The sequence below is a fragment of the Pteronotus mesoamericanus genome, unplaced genomic scaffold, assembly GCF_021234165.1.
Source record: "Pteronotus mesoamericanus isolate MK-2021 breed Mesoamerican mustached bat unplaced genomic scaffold, CSHL_Meso_final scaffold_36, whole genome shotgun sequence".
NCBI classification, from domain to species: domain Eukaryota; kingdom Metazoa; phylum Chordata; class Mammalia; order Chiroptera; family Mormoopidae; genus Pteronotus; species Pteronotus mesoamericanus.
In genome coordinates, this window is record NW_026555313.1 from 11,290,398 (window position 1) to 11,309,044 (window position 18,647).

General features: G+C 35.1%; 1 protein-coding gene across 1 annotated transcript in view; it reads right to left on the bottom strand.

Annotated features, from left to right (window-relative positions):
- Positions 1–18,647, bottom strand: part of GUCY1A2 (guanylate cyclase 1 soluble subunit alpha 2) — a 340,761-nt gene that overhangs the window by 22,778 nt on the left and 299,336 nt on the right. The window contains exon 7 of the mRNA XM_054592483.1: positions 7,865–8,019. Within this exon, the coding sequence (XP_054448458.1) occupies positions 7,865–8,019 (155 nt within the window). The remainder of the gene's footprint in view (positions 1–7,864; positions 8,020–18,647) is intronic.

Consider the following 18,647-nt stretch of genomic DNA (forward strand, 5'->3'; position numbering starts at 1 on the left):
AAGAAATACAGAGGTTTGTCTTAAATCAAGTCTGTCGGACAAGTTGGTGCCAGATGCTCATTAAGACACAGTTTTCGAGGCTCAGAAATTCTCTCTTTGCTGTGAAGTCAAACACCTGTTTTTTCTTTATCAGTGCAGTGCTAAGCAGAGCAAGCTTCAGTGGATACAATGTATTCTTTTGCAGGGCTACAGTTCCCAATGCCTAACAAAGTGGTCCCCAATATCAGTACTCATTAACTCCAGGGCATTCTTAGCAAAGTAAGTTTAATAGGATTTAATGCATTCCTTTTCCAGACGTAATTGTTCCCGGGAACCGCCTGATCCAGTTTAGGGCTGTGCCTGCCTTTAGACTGTTTCACTGACCAGTCAGGGGGTCGGGCAGAACTGCTAAGAGATAAGGAGACTTCTTTCAGATAGAATGAGGACTCTGGCCATAACAAAGCAGAGGGGTGAGGGTCTTTTGCCCCTTTTCTTTGTCCCCCAAGGCCTTCCCCGATGGTCCCCATGAAGCTGTGTCTGTCTTAGGCTGCCCCTGCTTCGAGGGGTCTTACCCGTCATTGACTAACCAGCCATCCTCCAGGGCTGCGCCCCTGCCACAGGGACAGGTTTCGTCTCCTCAGCGGCCTATGTTCCCAAGGCCTCTTTGCTAAACTCCAGTCCTGGGGCCCTCTCACCTGTCAGCAAGATTACAGGTCCTAAAACCAGGCGGTTCAACTGTACAGTTCCCAACAGTATCTCAGTCATGTGTAATAATTATATTGACAAAGGAATAGAAACAGATTTTCTAGCTTGGGTTTTTAACTAGTGTTAATAACTAACTGTTACATGCAAAGAATATACCCAAGTAACTTCACGTTTCTTTAATTATTCCATGTAATTCTCAATATACTAGAAACATGCATTCCTCCAAATTGCCTATAAAGTAAAATTTTGAATAGCATGCCTGTGTTCTCAGTGACTTATCTTATATGCACTAGACACAAAATGGTTTAGCCTCACAGAAACAAGATGGTTTTCTGTTTAACTTGGAAGCCTCTATTTGCTATAGCTTTGTCATATATATTCATGTTTAGATCCAAAGTTAGAGATACTGATATGGTTACAAATATGGAGACACCAAGTATGTATTTTAGGAAGACCACACCTCTTACTTCTTGTTCTGAGTAGGAAAGTACTCCAGGATAGCAGAAGTGCAACCTTGGCATTTTTATATGTACAGAGACAGGAAAGGAGATTAGTGGAAACTCGGTCCTGTCAAAAATGCCCATGCTTAGAAAACATCCCTGGGTTCAATAATCTCTAATGTCTATTGATACCTTTAGTTTACAGAATTAACACATAAAAAATACTATCATGTTTATTAGTCCAATAATTGTGTTGTGGCTGGTTTGCCAATGCTAACCCTTCTTGCTTCAGTAGCCTCACTGGCAATTGTATATGGGGTTAGGTAGATGACATGGTGTGGACCAAATGTCTCCATGGATGTTTTGAAAAGGACCAGATGTCCTGCAAGTAAAAAGACAGAAACATAATCTCCTTTGCTCCAATCCCAGCTTGCTCCTTACTGCTCTCTTCACCATTCTCTTAGAGAAAAACCCTCAGATCAAGGCAAATTAATTTCAGAATTTTTGTTCCTTACCATTAGTTATGGATCCAAAAAGCCAGTTTGGTTATAGAATAAGGCAGCTGTGAATTTTAATTCTATGTGTTACTGGTGACTTATTTGACCTTCCTAAGTCTCAGTTTCTTCTCTGAAAAGTAAAGAATAACAGCCCTTAACTCACAGACTTGCTGTGGAGATTAAATGAGGTAATGTGGATAAATTGCTTAAGAGAAAAATTAAATAAACATTTGTTATTACTATCATGACATTTTAGAGATAAAAGGTATCTTTGAGATCATCGCGGTCTTCCTCATTATAGGTATAAGGAGACCAAGCTGAGAAACATTACCTGGGTTGCCCAAAATTACACAGCAAGTTAGTATCTGAACCAATATGAGATTCAGCTCTCCTGATTCCTAGGATAGAAATTCATAAACAAAGCACTAGAACAAACACTGTTGTTTGCAGAGTTTTAATTTTGGTGTCTGTGGTCTAAAGATAGCTGTAAGTTAAATATTACAGCTTCTTGTATGCCCAGTTTTTTGTGTGTGTGGTGTTTTTTTTTTTACAGATTATATATGGGTAGCTACATCTGAGGGCAGATTGCAACGTGAGAGGGCTGCACTCATCTTTATAAAAATTCCTTGTTTTTCAGGTCTGTTCCTAAATCTCTTCCTCAAGCCAAGGATTCTACTGCTTCTTAAATATAGAAACATAATTCAGTCATTGCTATGGACTTAATGTTTGTGTCTTCTCAAAATTCACTTGTTGAAATCCTGCCTCTTGATATGATATGGTATTAAAGGTGGGGCCTTTGAGTGCAAATTACAATTAGATGAAGCCAAAAGGGTGGCACTCTCATGAATAGAATTAGTGCCCTTATAAGAATCATTAGAGAGCTTGCTTCCCCTCTTTCCGCTGCCTGAGGATAGAAAGAGAAGTCAACCATTTGCAAAGCCATAAGAAGGCTTGCACCAGAACCCAGTCATGCTGGCACCATGATCTCCAATTTCCAGCCTCCACAACTGCTAGAAATATACTTCTGTTTTCTGTAAGTCAGCCAGTCTATACTACTTTGCAACAGCAGCACAAAATAACTATGACAGTCTTGTAGCAGGTTTCTCTTTTCAGGAACCTAGATCTTTATTTCCAGTAACAATCCTTTAGAAGCCAGAGCACTCATCTTGTAAAAGTTCTTTTTCTCCCAGATTTTTTTTTACATAAAATATACATTAAAAAGTATTCTTAACTCACAGGTTTGTTTTACTTTTTTCATTTTATAGTTGATCTATTTCTGGACTCTTCAGAATGCCTATTTTTCATTCATGGTGAACGACTCATCTTTTGTTGAAACCAAATTACCATTTGACCACTGTTATATGAACAAGTCATCACATCCAGGAGTGTACAGTGGAGCAGGATAGGGTAGTGGCTAAGTGCAAAGTATGAGTAGGGTTGGTACTGTAGTTCCAGGTAGATTTTAGCTCTCAGATTTTCCCCTGTTGAAGGAAGAATATTATCCTACCCCCTAAAAAAAAAGCTATTTCAGAATCCCTGGAACCTGTTAGCAAAGGTGAAGTAAGGTGGCCAATCAGCTGAGTTTTACAGAGGAAAATTATCCTGGATTGTCCAATGGACCCAATGTAATCACAGAGTCCCTAAGAGTAGACAGGAAGAAAGAAGACTCAGAAAAAGAGATACTGCAAGGGAAGCAGTGTCAGACAGATGCAACGCTATTGGCGTTGCAATGGAAGGAAGGAAGCGGTGAACCTAGGCGTGCAGGTGGCCTCTAAAAGCTGGAAAAGGCAAGAAAACAGATGAAAGAATGCAGCCCCGATGACACACTGATTTCAGTCCAGTGAGACCCATATCAGACTTCTATCCTACAAAACTGAAAAATAATAAATTTTTGTCATTTAAGCCACAGTTTATGGTAGTCTAATTAACATATACGTAATTATGTGTCCCTACTTAAATTTGGGTTTGTCAAGAAAACAAGTCAGTTTCTGTCACGCAATTATGATTTAGTTACCAGTAAGATGACTTAGCTAATAAAAACTTGCCTTAGCTAAAAAAAATCTTTGCCCAAATGACCAAACCCACACTTTTGGGATTTGCCAGATGAGGTCTGTAATACAGTTACTACACATCATTCAACAAGGCTAAACTTACTAAATATGAGACTCAAGTGCAGGAATAAGATAGTCTATTCCTTCATGGGAAGAACAAGATGAAGCAATAAATAAATGTCTACTGTATTCCAAGTATTAGAAGCTTTAGAAACATCATATTTAATCCTAACAATAAACTTCTGAAACAGATGCCAATTTTAAAGATGAGAAAACTGGGCCCAAAGAAATTAAGTTATTAAATTTCACAGACAATAAGTTTTAAAGCCTGTATTCCAACCTAGGAAGTCTGATTGTGGAGCTTGCGTACTTCACCACCACCCAGTCCTGCTCAGTTGTACACCCTCTGATATGGGGAGCTGTTTATATCGCAGTGGTTGGAAGGCAACATGGTTTTAACAGAAGAAGGGGTCTTTCCCAGTGAATAAACAATAGTCATTCTGAAAAGTACAGATGTAGATCAACTGTTAAATGAGAAAAGCAAAAATGTTTAAAGTTTAAGGAAAATTTCATAGTAATTAAAGAGTTTTTCTAACATTTTTAGTTTCCACATGGCAAGGAAATGCAATTAACAATTTATAAGCAAATCATTTGATTGTCCATACCATTTCCAAATTTAGTGAAACTGCCCATAATAAAAACAGTTATTTCAATTTCACAGATCAGTAGCTTGATGTTAAAAGACAATTGTTTGTAATGTGTACATTATTTTTAAATTTGGATGAGTGGGAAGAAAAATGGGTAAATAATATCACATTTATTGGACAGAAATGAAAATATCAAACATAAAAAATTCAGAACTCATTACAGATTTCTTTTTGTCCAGAAATAAAACTAGCAATAAAGTACTCTAGGTGAAGAAGAAATGGTTCTTGTGCATTACTGCACACACTAGGGTGAATCACACGATAAATCTAGAGAAATGAAGATCATCATATAAAAGTCATGGCCCTGATTTTAAAATCTTCATTCCTTATGTTCAAATGAATTTTGAGATAAATGACACCTGACCATTTCAATTCTAATAATCTATAGGAAGTTCAATTATTCATATGATTTGAAATGTGAAGTAGCTAACTTATGTAGTAACAGGTTAATAATGTTCATGGGAACATACTTTGTAATAATTAAAAATTACCACAAAAAACCCCTATATGTTCATCAATAGAGGAATAGATGAGTAAAATTAAAATATGATTTAGTCATACACTGAAATGTTTAATAATAATGAAAATGTTGAGCTGCAGGTATATGTCTCAGCATGGATAGAGTTTAAAATATGAAATTTTAAAAGTTAGAGAAAGGTTCACACAGTGACATATCTCTTACACAGATTAAAACATGTAAAAGAAAATTCTATTGTTTATGTGTACATATAGATATGAGAAAGTTAATGTACAAAACACCAGACTTTAAAACATATCAAATTCATTAAGGTATTTGTCACAATGAAACAGAGGAAAAATTCCAAAGGAAATGTTTAATTTATTTTATTAAATAACAACTGAAGCAGATATCATAAGGTATTAACCAGTGTTGAGATTAAGGGTATTATAATTTTTAGCACTTAAAATATTTATAAAGTTTTTAAAAAATCAACGATTTAAATATTTTAGGCAAAATGTATTAATAATAAATTTTTCATGAACTTATTTCAATTTATCATAACATCCAAATAATTCACTCTCTCAAAATTTATGACAATCATATAGTTTACTAAAAATAAATTCTGTATAAACTCCTCTGAAGATTTCAAGATATCCAGACAATATTGGACATTCTACAGGATTTAATTTAAGAAAAAAATAGAAAATTTCAAGCTCCTATGAGCTTAAAACTCAGTTTTATTTCATAAATTCTTATTTGCTCAAAGAAAGTGCAATTTCGTCCCCTGTTAGAGAATGTCCCTCAGAAGTCAGTCCTGGCTTTCACTGTAAATGTCCTAATGTACACACTGTATCTGTGGGTTCATAATCACCTGTGCAGTCTGGAATGTAACAATTATACAGCTGACCTGTACAGATTGGGGTGGATGAAACAAATAGAAAGTACTTAGGCACAAAAAGATCCAGAATCTAAAAACCCAGATACACTAAAACCATATACTTATATTTAATTTGCTAGAAACTTAACCAGGAACCAAAGTGTTTTTCATGGCATCTGAGATTAAATGGTTAAAAGTCACTGAGTCCAACTACTCTTCTCTAGTACAAAAAAACAAGTTGAAAGCAAATGATAGGGACTTTAGGGTCTCAGTAATCAGCTGTGCTTCTATCAACAAATTAAGGGTAAGATTACCTGCTCTTAATTATTAGACTGTCACTCCTCCCCACCTCCTAATCTGTTCTGTCTACAACTTTAGTGATCTTTTTAAAGCACAAATCTGGTCAAGTCACTCCTCTGCTTAAAACTCTTCAGCGTCCTTGGTTGCTCTTAGGGTTAGGTTGAAACCCCTTTGCTTGACTCACCAGCTTTGGCTAATGTGACTTCAGTTTCTCCTCATCCTCATTTTAGCCCATTCTTTCTTCTGCTTTAATACTCGAATCAGGGTTTCTTGATCTCAAAGCTAGTCTATTTAATTAATCGTTTACTTGGATATGTCTACCATTTAGTCTGTGGTCTCCTTCAGGAGGACAGAGATCATGTTTATGAGGTTCATTGTTGTAACGTTAGTGTCTATCCTAGTGCTTGGAATACAGTAGCTATTCAACAATTATTTGTTGAGAAAAGGAAAGGAGGGAGGAACACACGGAAGGAGAAAGGAAAAGGGTTATTTGAGAATAAACTAAATGTAAAAATATATTTATAAAACATTCATGGGAATTAGACGATTTAGTGTCAATCACACAAACTATCTACATGGCAGCTCAATATGTCTATCTTTGGCTCCATTTTTGTTTTGTTTTGGGAGAGGAGGAGAGAAGACAAAAGAGAACAAAATGTTTCCATGCTTGCAGTGTTTGAAATGATTCAATCCTTCAGACCTATTGATTAAGGATAATCACAAACTCAATTAATGTGAAAAAGATTATGAAAACTCAGAGACAGCACCCAAATGCACAGACTGTGTGGCTGTGGGGTTTCCTTTATTGGTCCCCTGTAAGCAAAGCCGGCTACAGCTGTGATGACTAAGCTCAGGGCACGCACTCCTCACACAGTTATTTATTCTTCACACATTATTTAGTTGTGCTCTCAAAAGCTTCAAAGTATCAACATTTTATTTTTATAATCAAATTTTGTTACCTTTATATTCAGATTTTCTGCTTGAGGGTTTTTTTTGTAGCCATGCTAATAAAAAATGTCAATAATCACTATTTCTACTTTATGGTTTTATAATAATGTCTAAGTCATCTAAATGATGCCTAATTAAAGAGCTTGTACACAATACTTAGCAGAAAGCCAAAGTCTAACAGGGGTGAGATAGTCATACTGCTTTGTTAGTCTAGAGAAGTCTGCCTTATTAATACTTTTACTCATTAACTCAATAAATATTTATAGAACGCTTATGATGTGCTAAACATTTTTGTAGGTTCTGGGTATATAATGATGAGCCAAACAGACGTGGTCACTCCTCATATGTAACTGGGTGAGATGACATCTACCAGGCACAAAATAAGGATGAGTTCAGCTGTCAAAAATGCCTGGAGCTGTCAAATGAGACCTTTATAATAAATAAAGTTGAAGTTTTACTTTGTACCCAGTGTATGTTTCACTTCAGAGTCCTTATTTATACTCATTATTTAAAAGAAAAAAGAGCAACCACCTTCTCTATCTTATTCTTTTCACTTTCATAAACATTGAGAAACATTTTGAAAATATTAAGATTTCTAGTGCAATGTAGGCCCTTAAATTTGCTCTCCTATATTTTAAACAGGTATACCTCAGAAGCACAGAGACTGTGGGAAATGACAAATCTGTATTTACCTCTCGGTCAAGTCATATTTTCCATGAACTCCCTCAGGATGCAAATAAAACTTTTGTGTCACAGTTGCTACTTTTCAGACTGGGAGAGATCTACTGGTATTTTCTTAGATAATGACAGAATCAACACAAAGAACAAGGTCTTACAAATGACAGGATATTAGCTCAAGGCAGTGCCAAAGACGAGGGGAGGAGACTAGAGAATACTCACTGGTAAGTGGTTGGGCTGACGTTGATGCGCCGAGGGTGACTTCCCGATTCAAATTTGCTTGCCAGAGTGACATTATTTCCAAACAGGCAGTATCGGGGCATTCTTACCCCAACAACTCCAGCCAGCACAGAGCCTGAGTGAATGCCTATCCTCATCTAAAATTAAAACAAAAAAGAAAAAATATATATATTTATGTTTTCATTTAGGGTGCAATTATTTTAATGACAAGTACTGCCAATTATGAGAACCATTCCACTATGAACTCCTCAAAGACCTTGGTCATTTTTGTGAGCCCACTATCTGGATGAACACAGATGCTGTGGAATAAATAAATAAATGGATTCATTATAGGAAAAAACTACATTTAATTTATTACATAAAATAGTTATGTTACAAGTTAAATCAGGTTTCATTTGTACATGATAGTCTCTAGACATGGAAAATGTATTATTCTCCTTCCAGTTGTTATTCTCACGTAAAGCCCTATTTTCCTTCAGAGCATTAAACACAATTATAAATTAAATATTTATATTTCTGTTTATTTTATTTTGGCATTGGATTTTTCCCATGATAGATGGATCCACATCTTTTACCTTACTGCTGAATATTCAACACTTAGTTCTGCACCAAGAGTAAAGTTGGCACTCAATAGTAAGTGATGAGTGTTGAATAAACTGGCTTAAATTCCCCCACATAGAATTAAAATGAAGTTACAAAGAATTCAACCCTTGAGTCTGTCAAGAAGAGTTGATCAAAAACCTGAAGAATAAAGAAGTGCTGTATATTTTACTCTCTGAGAATCTGATAAATATTTGTCTGGTCCATGCCTTGAAGGGGCCCTCAATGTGCAGTTAATACACACTTAAATAAGATTTCAGTAATGAAGTTGAACCCACATGATCTACACCAAGATAACAAAGCTAATGGTGACCAACTGGAAGATGCTATCCGTATTTCTAGGAGAATAGGGGCAACTCTGGGAAAGGGGGAGGATATCAGACACCTAGATGCCTGCTAGGTAGGCAGTGTCAGCCCTTCAACAGCATGTATGCTATTGCTGCTGTAAGTGTGAGGATAAGAAATCATGCTTAGGCTAACCGTTGCCATCAGACTGGTGCCTTTTGAACGTATCCACCAATGCTAAGACAGGTTGAAACCAATGTGATTTAGCTGATGTCCTAATAACCTCTTCATCTTTAAAAACTCATTCTAAAATTTATTTAAAAATTCAATATGCTAGGAAGAGCCAAGATACACTTGAGAAAGAAGAAAAAGTCAAAATATTTGCCCTATGAAATACCAAGTCTTTGTACAAACATACTTAATCAGTACACAGATATCATAATATTGATACATAGAGATATAAACTAATAAAACAAAAGCCCAGAAAGACTTCCATGCTTATATAGGCGATTGATATATTATAGGATTGGCATTTCAGATTAGTGAGAAAAAGATAGCATTTCCATTAGAATATTCTGGATCAACTGTGTCTTCATATGGAAAAAATCCGTGTACATTAAAGATCTTAATGTAGAAGGTACAACTTTACAGCTTTAAAATTAATTGTTTTAATTAAGATAAAGGTCAATGTGCAGTATCAGTTAAACTCTAAAATATAGACACCTATATTTTAAACATCTATAGTTTTAGACTTTTATTAGCCTCTGAGTAACAGTTCCCAGGTGAGTGGTCCAGACTGTCAGGCAGCTAGTTCTGTTCCCCTTGGTCAGTCAGGGACCATGTTCTTATCATTGTGTTCCTCTTCATGTCTTGTCACATATATTTTTCTTCTAAGAAAACCTGAAGCTGGGTCAGGAACATCTTCATGTTCCAGCTCAAGATGTGGTAAGATAGATAGCAGAAGTCAAAGGTATGGGTACTGAAGTTTCCATTGAAGGTGATCTTCATTTTTTTGTTTTTTTTTTAGGTCCATATTTACATCTGGTGTCATTTTTCTTCTGCCTAAAAAACTTTATTTTTTTTAACTGTGGGTCTACTGGTGATGAATTATTTCAGTTCTTGTATGTTTTGAAAAATGTCTTTATTTTGCCTTCATATCTAAAAGATATTTTCACTGATTATAGAATTCTAAGATGACATTCTATAGTGTTCTAAGCATGTTTAAAGTTCGCTAAAGATGACACTTGGATGATAAATTGAAAATGGATTTTAAATTGAAAATGGACTTTCAATTTGTAATATTTTTAACTTACAAAGTATTTATTAGGACATAATCCTACTGTGAGTAAAGAGGCATCTTTACATCTTTTTCTTCTGGCTGCTTTAAATTTTTCTATTTTTTTCTAGTTTTGAAAAATTTAGTTATGATTTCTTTAATGCTGTTTTCTTCATGGTTCTTGTGTTTGAGGTTTGTTCAGTTTTTTGGATCTGTAGGTTTTATAGTTTTCATCATATTGGGAAAAAAATTCAGCCATTTTTCTTCATATATATTTTCTATCCACCCTTCCCTCTCAGAGACACTAATTACATGTTTATTAGGATGCCTGAAGTATTTCCACAGTTCACTGATATTTTCATTTAAAATATTTTTTTCTCTCTGTTTATTTTGGATAATTCCTACTACAATGTTTTCAAATTTACTAATCTTCCCTTTAGTAATGTATAATCTTTTGTTAATCATATCTGGAAAATTTTTCACCTTAGACATTGTGATTTTCTTCTCTAGAAGTTCAATTTGGGATTTCTTTTCATCTTTCAGGTATCAAATTAACTTTTGAACATATGTAGTACAGTTTAAATGATTTTTTAATACTCTTATCTGCTAATTCTAATATGTTTTAGTTATGTATCAGTTTGACTGATTGATTTTTCTCATCATTATGGGTCATATTTTTCAGCTTTCTGCATGCCTTGTAACTTTTGGTTGAAGGTTAGATATCATGAATTTAACTTTGTTGAGTGTTAGATATTTTTATATTTCTTATAAATATCCTTCAGCTTTGTGGTAAGATACAGTCAAGTTACTTAGAACCAGTTTATTCAAGTCCTACTTTTTAAGATGTGTTAGAGAAGTCTTGAGCAGTGTTTCATGTAGGGCTAATTATTCCATACTACTGAGGCAAGAACCCTCTGCATACTGTACCCAATGCCCATGATTTATGAGGTTTTCCAGTCTTTCAGATGGGAACAGGCACTTTTTCCTAACTCCTGTGTGAATGCCAGGAACTTTGTCCTCTGATACTTTCTGAGCACCGCCCACCTCCCCCCAGCCGCCACCAGGGCTCAGGTAGTTTTCTTAAGTGCAAAAAAATAATCAGTACTTTGCAGAACATACAGGAGGCCTCTGAGAAGCTATTTGGTAGTCATAGTGCAACAATTTCCTCACTGGTAACTGTCTGTGACCTCTCATATCCTTAGTCTCCCCAGGCTCTCAGCTCCATCTCTTCAACCCAGGGAGATAATTGGGTGCTTCTTGATTTTCTCCTCCCTGCACCATAGCTTAGCTGTCTCCTAAAGCAGTACGCCAGGGAAAACACATTTCTCATCTTACTTGTTTCCTATCTCTGTCTTCCATCGTTTAGTGTCCACTGTCATGAAAACTGGGGGAGAGGGGGTTTGTATGTTTTGTCCAGATTTTTAATTGTTTAAAGTAGGAGTGTAAATCTAGTCCATTACTCTTCATTGGCTGGGAGCAGAAATGAGAGAGCTTTTCTTTTTTTAAAAGAAAGTCAGCTATCTGAAAAATTTAGCTCTATTTCTGATAAGAGATGGTTTATTTGGACTTAAAGATAAACAAAATGCTGAATGTAAAGCACTTTTCTCTAAAATTAGCATTTTTCAATATTGTTATATTTCTTTGGGCCTCAGTTTGCTTTCAGAAGGCCTATTTTTATTAAATTACCTTGTGCAATACAGGCTTTGCTAAAATCACCAGACCTTGGATACTAAGATTGTCAGTCTGAGCCTATGATCATTATAGTGACTTTTTTTAAGCAGAAAGAGAGCATAAGTAAATATCAGGTTTATAAATTTTATAGCTTCTTTGTTCTGTGTTTTTTGTTTGTTTGTTTGTTTGGCATTGTGGATGATACAGATGAGTGGAAGACTTTATTCTCTTCTGCCAAGTAACTTGAAACCTTACAAAATCAAAAATCTTATTCCTTAAGAAAAAAGTAACATGTGGTCAACAAATATCACCTACAAAATTTTAGATATTGCAATCATTATTTTGCAATTTTACAGAAACTAAAAATAAAACTTGCAAATATATCACTTTCTACTTAGAGATTACTAAATAAAATCAGAAGTTCCTCTATGAGAAAATGGTATTTATTATAATGATGTCCATGCCTAATGTATGATAACTGAATTGCTTCAGGGAAAATTTAGTTCACTTAATGTCTAAAAAGTCCTTTCCCTCAGACTAAAAGCAAATGTATTTGATACATGCTTAAGCAAAAAAACAAAAATTAAAAAATGAGTTTGATTATTAAACAATAATTATTGTTGTTTTTCATAAGCTATAATTTTTTCTTTATATTATAAAAACAAATAGTGTATGCAAGTTTACCTTTGGGAATAAAAGTACAATAACAACAAACTCTTGAGTTACAATGTAAAACTCTTGTCTACACATTAGAATCAACTTGGGGAGTTTAAAAAATTGCAGTTTGGGATCTCACAGAGATTCTAATTTAATGTGTCTAGAATGAGGCAGGGCATTGGGACTGTTAACCCTCTCCAGGGTTTTTAATGTGCACCCAAAGTTGGATAACCAACTACAAGTGTAGAACATTAAGTTTCACAGATATATTTACAAATTGTCCATAATGCAATGGCCAATTGATTTACATAGCTCTACTCTTTCCCAGCAAACAGTTTTAGCCAACCAGCATTGTGTAAATTCCTTCACATGCATAAACATATACATATGTATGTCTATTTTGAGAAAGAAACAATATTCTATCCTGTTCCCAGCAGACACAGTATCCCAGTTTATATCGTGAAGGCATTTTTATTATTAAAAGTAGTAATTTATTTTAAAATCAGTAATTTTATAAGGTATATGGTATATTAGCTGAAATTTCAAAATATATTTTCACATATTTCTCACTGATTTACAAGTTGGGCTTCAATCTCTTTAAAACTGTCTAATAACTATGCTTTTTGAAGACTTTTCAAAGCAACAAACATATGTTTAATTAAAATATTAACAAATAGGATAAAACTGCACCTCAGACAATGCATTTCTGTTGGCTGGAAACAGAGGTTTTCTTGAGACTTCAGCACGTCTGGTTTGGGGTGAGTAACAGCCCAGGCTCATTTATAGCATTTTACATGGTCCCTCATGCCTACGGGCAAAGGGGCTACAAAGAGAAACTCTTCATCTTGGACTGTTGGTCATTAGAGGGGCCCTAGTAACAACAGGGCAGTTTATGGATGCTGGAAGGAATGTTGTCTCTTTGGAAGTTGCCATAACTTCAGAATCTGACACATCTCTTATTTGTTATATGATTGTGAGCAAACTACTTCTCTAAAACTCATCACTGATAATATGTAAGCATTCATTCTTATCCAGTCTGAAACACTATGATTATTAACTTTCACTGGGAAAATAGTGGTCAATTTTAATTATCTTCTCATAGTATAAGGGCTGGGGAATTTTCTGGTTCACACACCTTATTCAGATTCCACAGATGTGGAAACTGAACTGCAAAGGGTAAAAGGCCTGCTAAGGAGCACGGCTAGAGAGGATTAGAGTCCAAAAGGAACCATAATTCTTATGACTTCTCCTGAATTAGCTTTTCTATCATAGCATCTTGGCAGTTCTCTTTCCTAAGTTCCTTTTTTCATTTTTTTCATTTTTTCATTTTAGAGATTATCCATTTATCAAAATACATAACGATAATTTATGTTTATACAAATTCCCATAAAATCTGCATGGTTATACAACCTTATTAAAGGAAGGGAACAAGGGAAAGTGTTTTTTGAAAAAAATTTTTTAAAGATTTTGAAAAATAGCAGGAAGCAACAATGAAATTCAAATACACACAAAATCAAATGTAAATCAAACTGTCATAAACAAGCATAAGGAGACATAATTACTAAATGTAATGAGTAGACTAGATGGGATATTGAAACAAAAAAAAGGACACTGGGAAAAAATTTAGAAAATCTAAAGAAAATATAAACTTTAGTTAACAATAATGTATCCATAAATGTTCATTAATTATAATAATAGTACCATACTATTGTTTAGGGAAACTGGATATGGGGTATTAGGGGTCTCTCTGTACTATTTTCACAGTTATTTTGAAAACAAAGCTGTCACAAAATTTAAAAATTATTTAAAACTGTAAATCATATGCTCCTCTACCAATAAAAAGAAATATTTACAAGTGTCTATTTCTATAAGTGTTTATTAGTTTTAAATTCAGACAAAAACCAACTCAAGGGATTGTGGTGTGGAATAATAATACTGAATGTGATAACATAAAAAAAATAATAGTTCACAAATGTTAAAAAATAAATGAACCAATCAACCAACCAAATGGCAATAATTCTAAATCCTTTGATACATACCCTAAATCCTATTATATGTTACTTTTGCTACCAACACTTACTCCATTTGGGCAATAGATGGTGCTCCTTAACACCATTATCAGTTCAAGATGTGTATGGAAGATCTGGTCCAATATTAATTTGAGGGCTAAATTGTGAAAAAAAGTTAACTGACTTAATTAAGTTTAAATAAACCTTGGGTTTGGTGGCAAATTTTTAAAAATGAACAAAATTAGAAGTAAGAAATAATTAAGCAGGACCCATAAATCCCAAGGAGTCCAATGGAAGACTTCAAGACATCACAGATCCCCCGAACTTGTGTGTGTGTGGGTCGTATCCACAGTGTTTATCAGCTTTTCAGAGGAGCCCATGGACTCACCAATATTTTGGAACCATTATTTTAATATTCTTTTCAATTTAAAATCATTTTCATACCTTCAATATTTACCACTAAGTTTTTCATTTAGTACACATTCTTAAAAATTTATTAAACGCATGAATATGTGAACTGATCAGAAGAATAAAAGGAGATTCTATGCTGGACACAAATATCACCCTTTCCTTCATCTAAATACTCACAGCACTATAAGTCAATGGCTACTCATTCATGTTTGTATCCCACATCAACATCTGCAGGCTAAGAATGAAAAGCACCTTTTAAACAAGGAACCTTGAATCAGTGTTTTAAACTCAATCCTACTTCTGCTTGTCACCTTAGTCCAATAATTGATAAATAGCATCCCAGACCTCAAAAATTGTATCTTAAAATCCTCCCAAATCTGGCTAAAACCTAGATGAAACTAGTTAATGGCTGCAAAAAATAAAAAGTAGAAAAATGAAATGCTTAGTCACTGGAGCTAAAATCACTCCTCAAACTTAAAATTGTTCTTTCTGCTTCAGTTCATTTTTTCAGTGACACTTCTATTTTGGTGGTGTCTTCTGGTATACAAAATAAAAGGATGATAGATTGTCATGAATCAGTGAGTTCATGGACGAGTAAGTCATCTGGTGTAAATAAGGCACTGCTTTTAACCAGCGCTTTAAGAAAAACTTGAAATTTGAAATCGAAGGTTTTGCAGTATTTATTTTTAATTATCATGTCACTGATCGCATCCAAGCAAATAAAAGATTAAAAAGTAGGAAACTTTCTTGTTTAGGAGGAAAATTTGATAAATGAAGAACCTACACGAAGTAGTTATCAAAGACCAATTCTGTGTGTGTGTGTGTTCCACACAATGTCAATATTAAGTAATCTCTTAGCACATAGAACAACTACAACAGTGAGTGTGTACTGATTTATTTTGTTTTGACCCCATTCCCACTGACACATGAATTTCAGAATAAGAAATCTGTAGTTTTAACCAAACCAATCTATTTAAAAATAAATTTCTGATTATTGCTTTGTGTTTATTAATGCATGACTTTAAAAACTATTAAAATGTATACTATTACTTTGATATTTTTTATTATGGTACCCAGACATCTGCAGATACCTAAACACACCAAATCTGTTCTAGTCCCCGTGTTTGTTTTTTTACTGTATACCTGCTTAGATTACCTTGTACCACTTCTCTGGGGGTAATTCCCATCATTTTTCATAGACCCAGCACAGCCATTATCTCTGCTCCATGCCAGTACATAAGCTGTTCCCTCTGCTTTCCTCCATTATTGATCTGTCTCACCTTTTAGAACACAGCTTACTAGTTACTTCCTTCAGCGAGTCTTTCATCAGGAAGTTAGATGTCTCTGGTATGAAGTGTATTCACTGTATTTCCTTCTAACAATTACTACACTGTAATTGTTTTGTCATTATCTGTCTCCTCTGCTTTGTGCTAAACTCTGCAAAAACATGGATAGCATCTATCTTACTGTTATAGTCCCAGCACCTACCAGAACCTTCCTGAACATAGTAATGACTCAATAATATTGAAGCTAATTTTGCATGTGAACCACTTCTTTAAAAACCTCAGAAAATAAATATGCATTTTGAATTAGATTTTTGAAATGCATTTTGTTTTTTCAACTCTTCTTCTTAAGAATAATATTCTAAAAAATAATTTTAAGTAAAGAATCATTTGCCAGAAACTTGCCTAAGGTATACTTCCATTCTATTTCACTCTACAAAGCAAGCTAGATCAGGTTAACTGAGTGTATCTGAGCAATGACACCTGCCCTGTGGAACTACCTAAGACCTGTCTGTGAGAGCTGTATACAAGTAGCTAGGGGTACAGTAAAATGTGGCCAATATCTACCTTCATATTGACAATACCCACAACAGTGTCTAACTATGATATCTACTTGAGTGGTGTATAGGAGGACATAAACAAGGTCTGTCTGGAAAAATATCAAGCCATTGTTAATATAATGGTTTGCACGACATCAATGAATGCTGTCAGCCAAGGAGTGTGGACTGGAATGCGCATGTGTGAACAATGATGACTTCAATGTACTAGTCAGTGGGAGGAGTAGACAGTGCTGAGTGATCATGCAGATTGTGTGGCCATCACATTAAAAATGACTGAGTAAAGCAATGAATCTCCATCAAATCTAGTGTTAAGCCTGAACATTCCTCCATGGAAACTATTTGGATGATTCAAAAGGCTTTTGGGGATGACGAAATGAGTGCAGCACAAATAAAAGTGTGGCACAAATGTTTAAAAGATGGTCGAGAGTCTGTTGAAGGTGATCCATTTTCTGGAAGGCCTACAACAAGCAGAACACCTGATAATGTTGAATGTGTGTGAGCAGCAATCAACAAAAATTGGTGACTGACAGTGTGAGAACTAAAAGCTGAGCTGGGGATTCCAAAAACTACTGTGTCCCAGATTTTGACACAGGATTTTGGCATAAAATGTGTGGTGGCAAAAATTGTTCCATGGCTTCTGCTATCAGAGCAGAAGGAATATTGTGCTGTAGTTGCTAATGGCTTGATTCAAACCACTACCAATGATCCAGATTTCCTCAAGAATGTCATAACCAGAGATGAATCGTGGGTCTACAGCTATGATCTGGAAACAAAGGCCCATTGTCCCAATGGAAGTTACCTGGTTCTCCATGCCTGAAGAAGGCATAGCAAAGTTGCAGCAAGATCAAGACCATGTTAACTTTGTTTGTTGAATGGGAAGGTGTTGTCCATCATGATTATGCCCCTCCAAGCCAAACAATTAATAAAGAATACTACCTCAATATTTTTCAATGGTTGAGGGATGCAATGCAATGAAAACAGATGCCGCTATGGACAACTGGTAATTGGCAGCTTCATCATGACAACGCACTCACTGATGCATCACAAAGGATTTTACAGAATATTTTGAACAGTGAAAGAGATGCTGGGAGAGCTGCGTGATGTCCCAAGGTGCCAAATTTAAAGGGAACTGAGGTGTCCTTGTCCTTTGTACAGTGTTTCTTGTATCCTATATGTTCTTCAATAAATGTCTCTATTTTTCATAGTGAATGGCTGGATATTTCCTGGACAGACCTAGTGTTTGGCCCCCTTTACTACCCCCTACTCTTTTCTCCCTCTCATAATCACCATACTGTTGTCTGTGTGTGAATTTCTGTTTTATATCCCACATATGCGTGGGATCATATGGTTTTTAGCTTTGACTAACTTATTTCACTTAGCATAATTGTCTTAAGGTCCATTCATTTTGTCTCTAATGTCAGTATTTCTTTTTTTAAAAAAACTTTTTATTGTATATTTTCCCATTATCATTTAGTCCCCTTATGTGCCTCCCCCACAATCACCACACTGTGTCCATGTCTGTGAGTCCTTTATTTTTTTGCTCAATCCTTCTGTTCCCTAACCTCCCCACCACTAACACTTAACTGCAATCTTGTCCTCTATCTATAAATCTGTCTCTATTTTGCTTGTTAGTTCAATTTTTTTTCATTAGATTCCACAGATTAGTGAAATCATATGGTATTTGTCTGTCTCTGACTGGCTTATTTCACTTAGCATAATGTTCTCCGGGTCCATCCATACTATCGCAAAGAGTAAATTTTTCTTCCTCTTTATGGCCGAGTAGTATTTAATTGTGTAAATGTCCCACAGTTGTTTTATCCACTCATCTACCAATAGACACTTGGGCTGTTTCCATATCTTGGCTATTACAAATAATGCTACAGAACATAGGGGTGCTTATGTTCTTTTGAATTAGTGTTTTGGGTTTCTTTGGATACATTCCCAAAAGTGGGATCACTGGGTCTAAAGGCAGATCATGTTTTCTTATGGCTGAGGAATATTTCATAGCATATG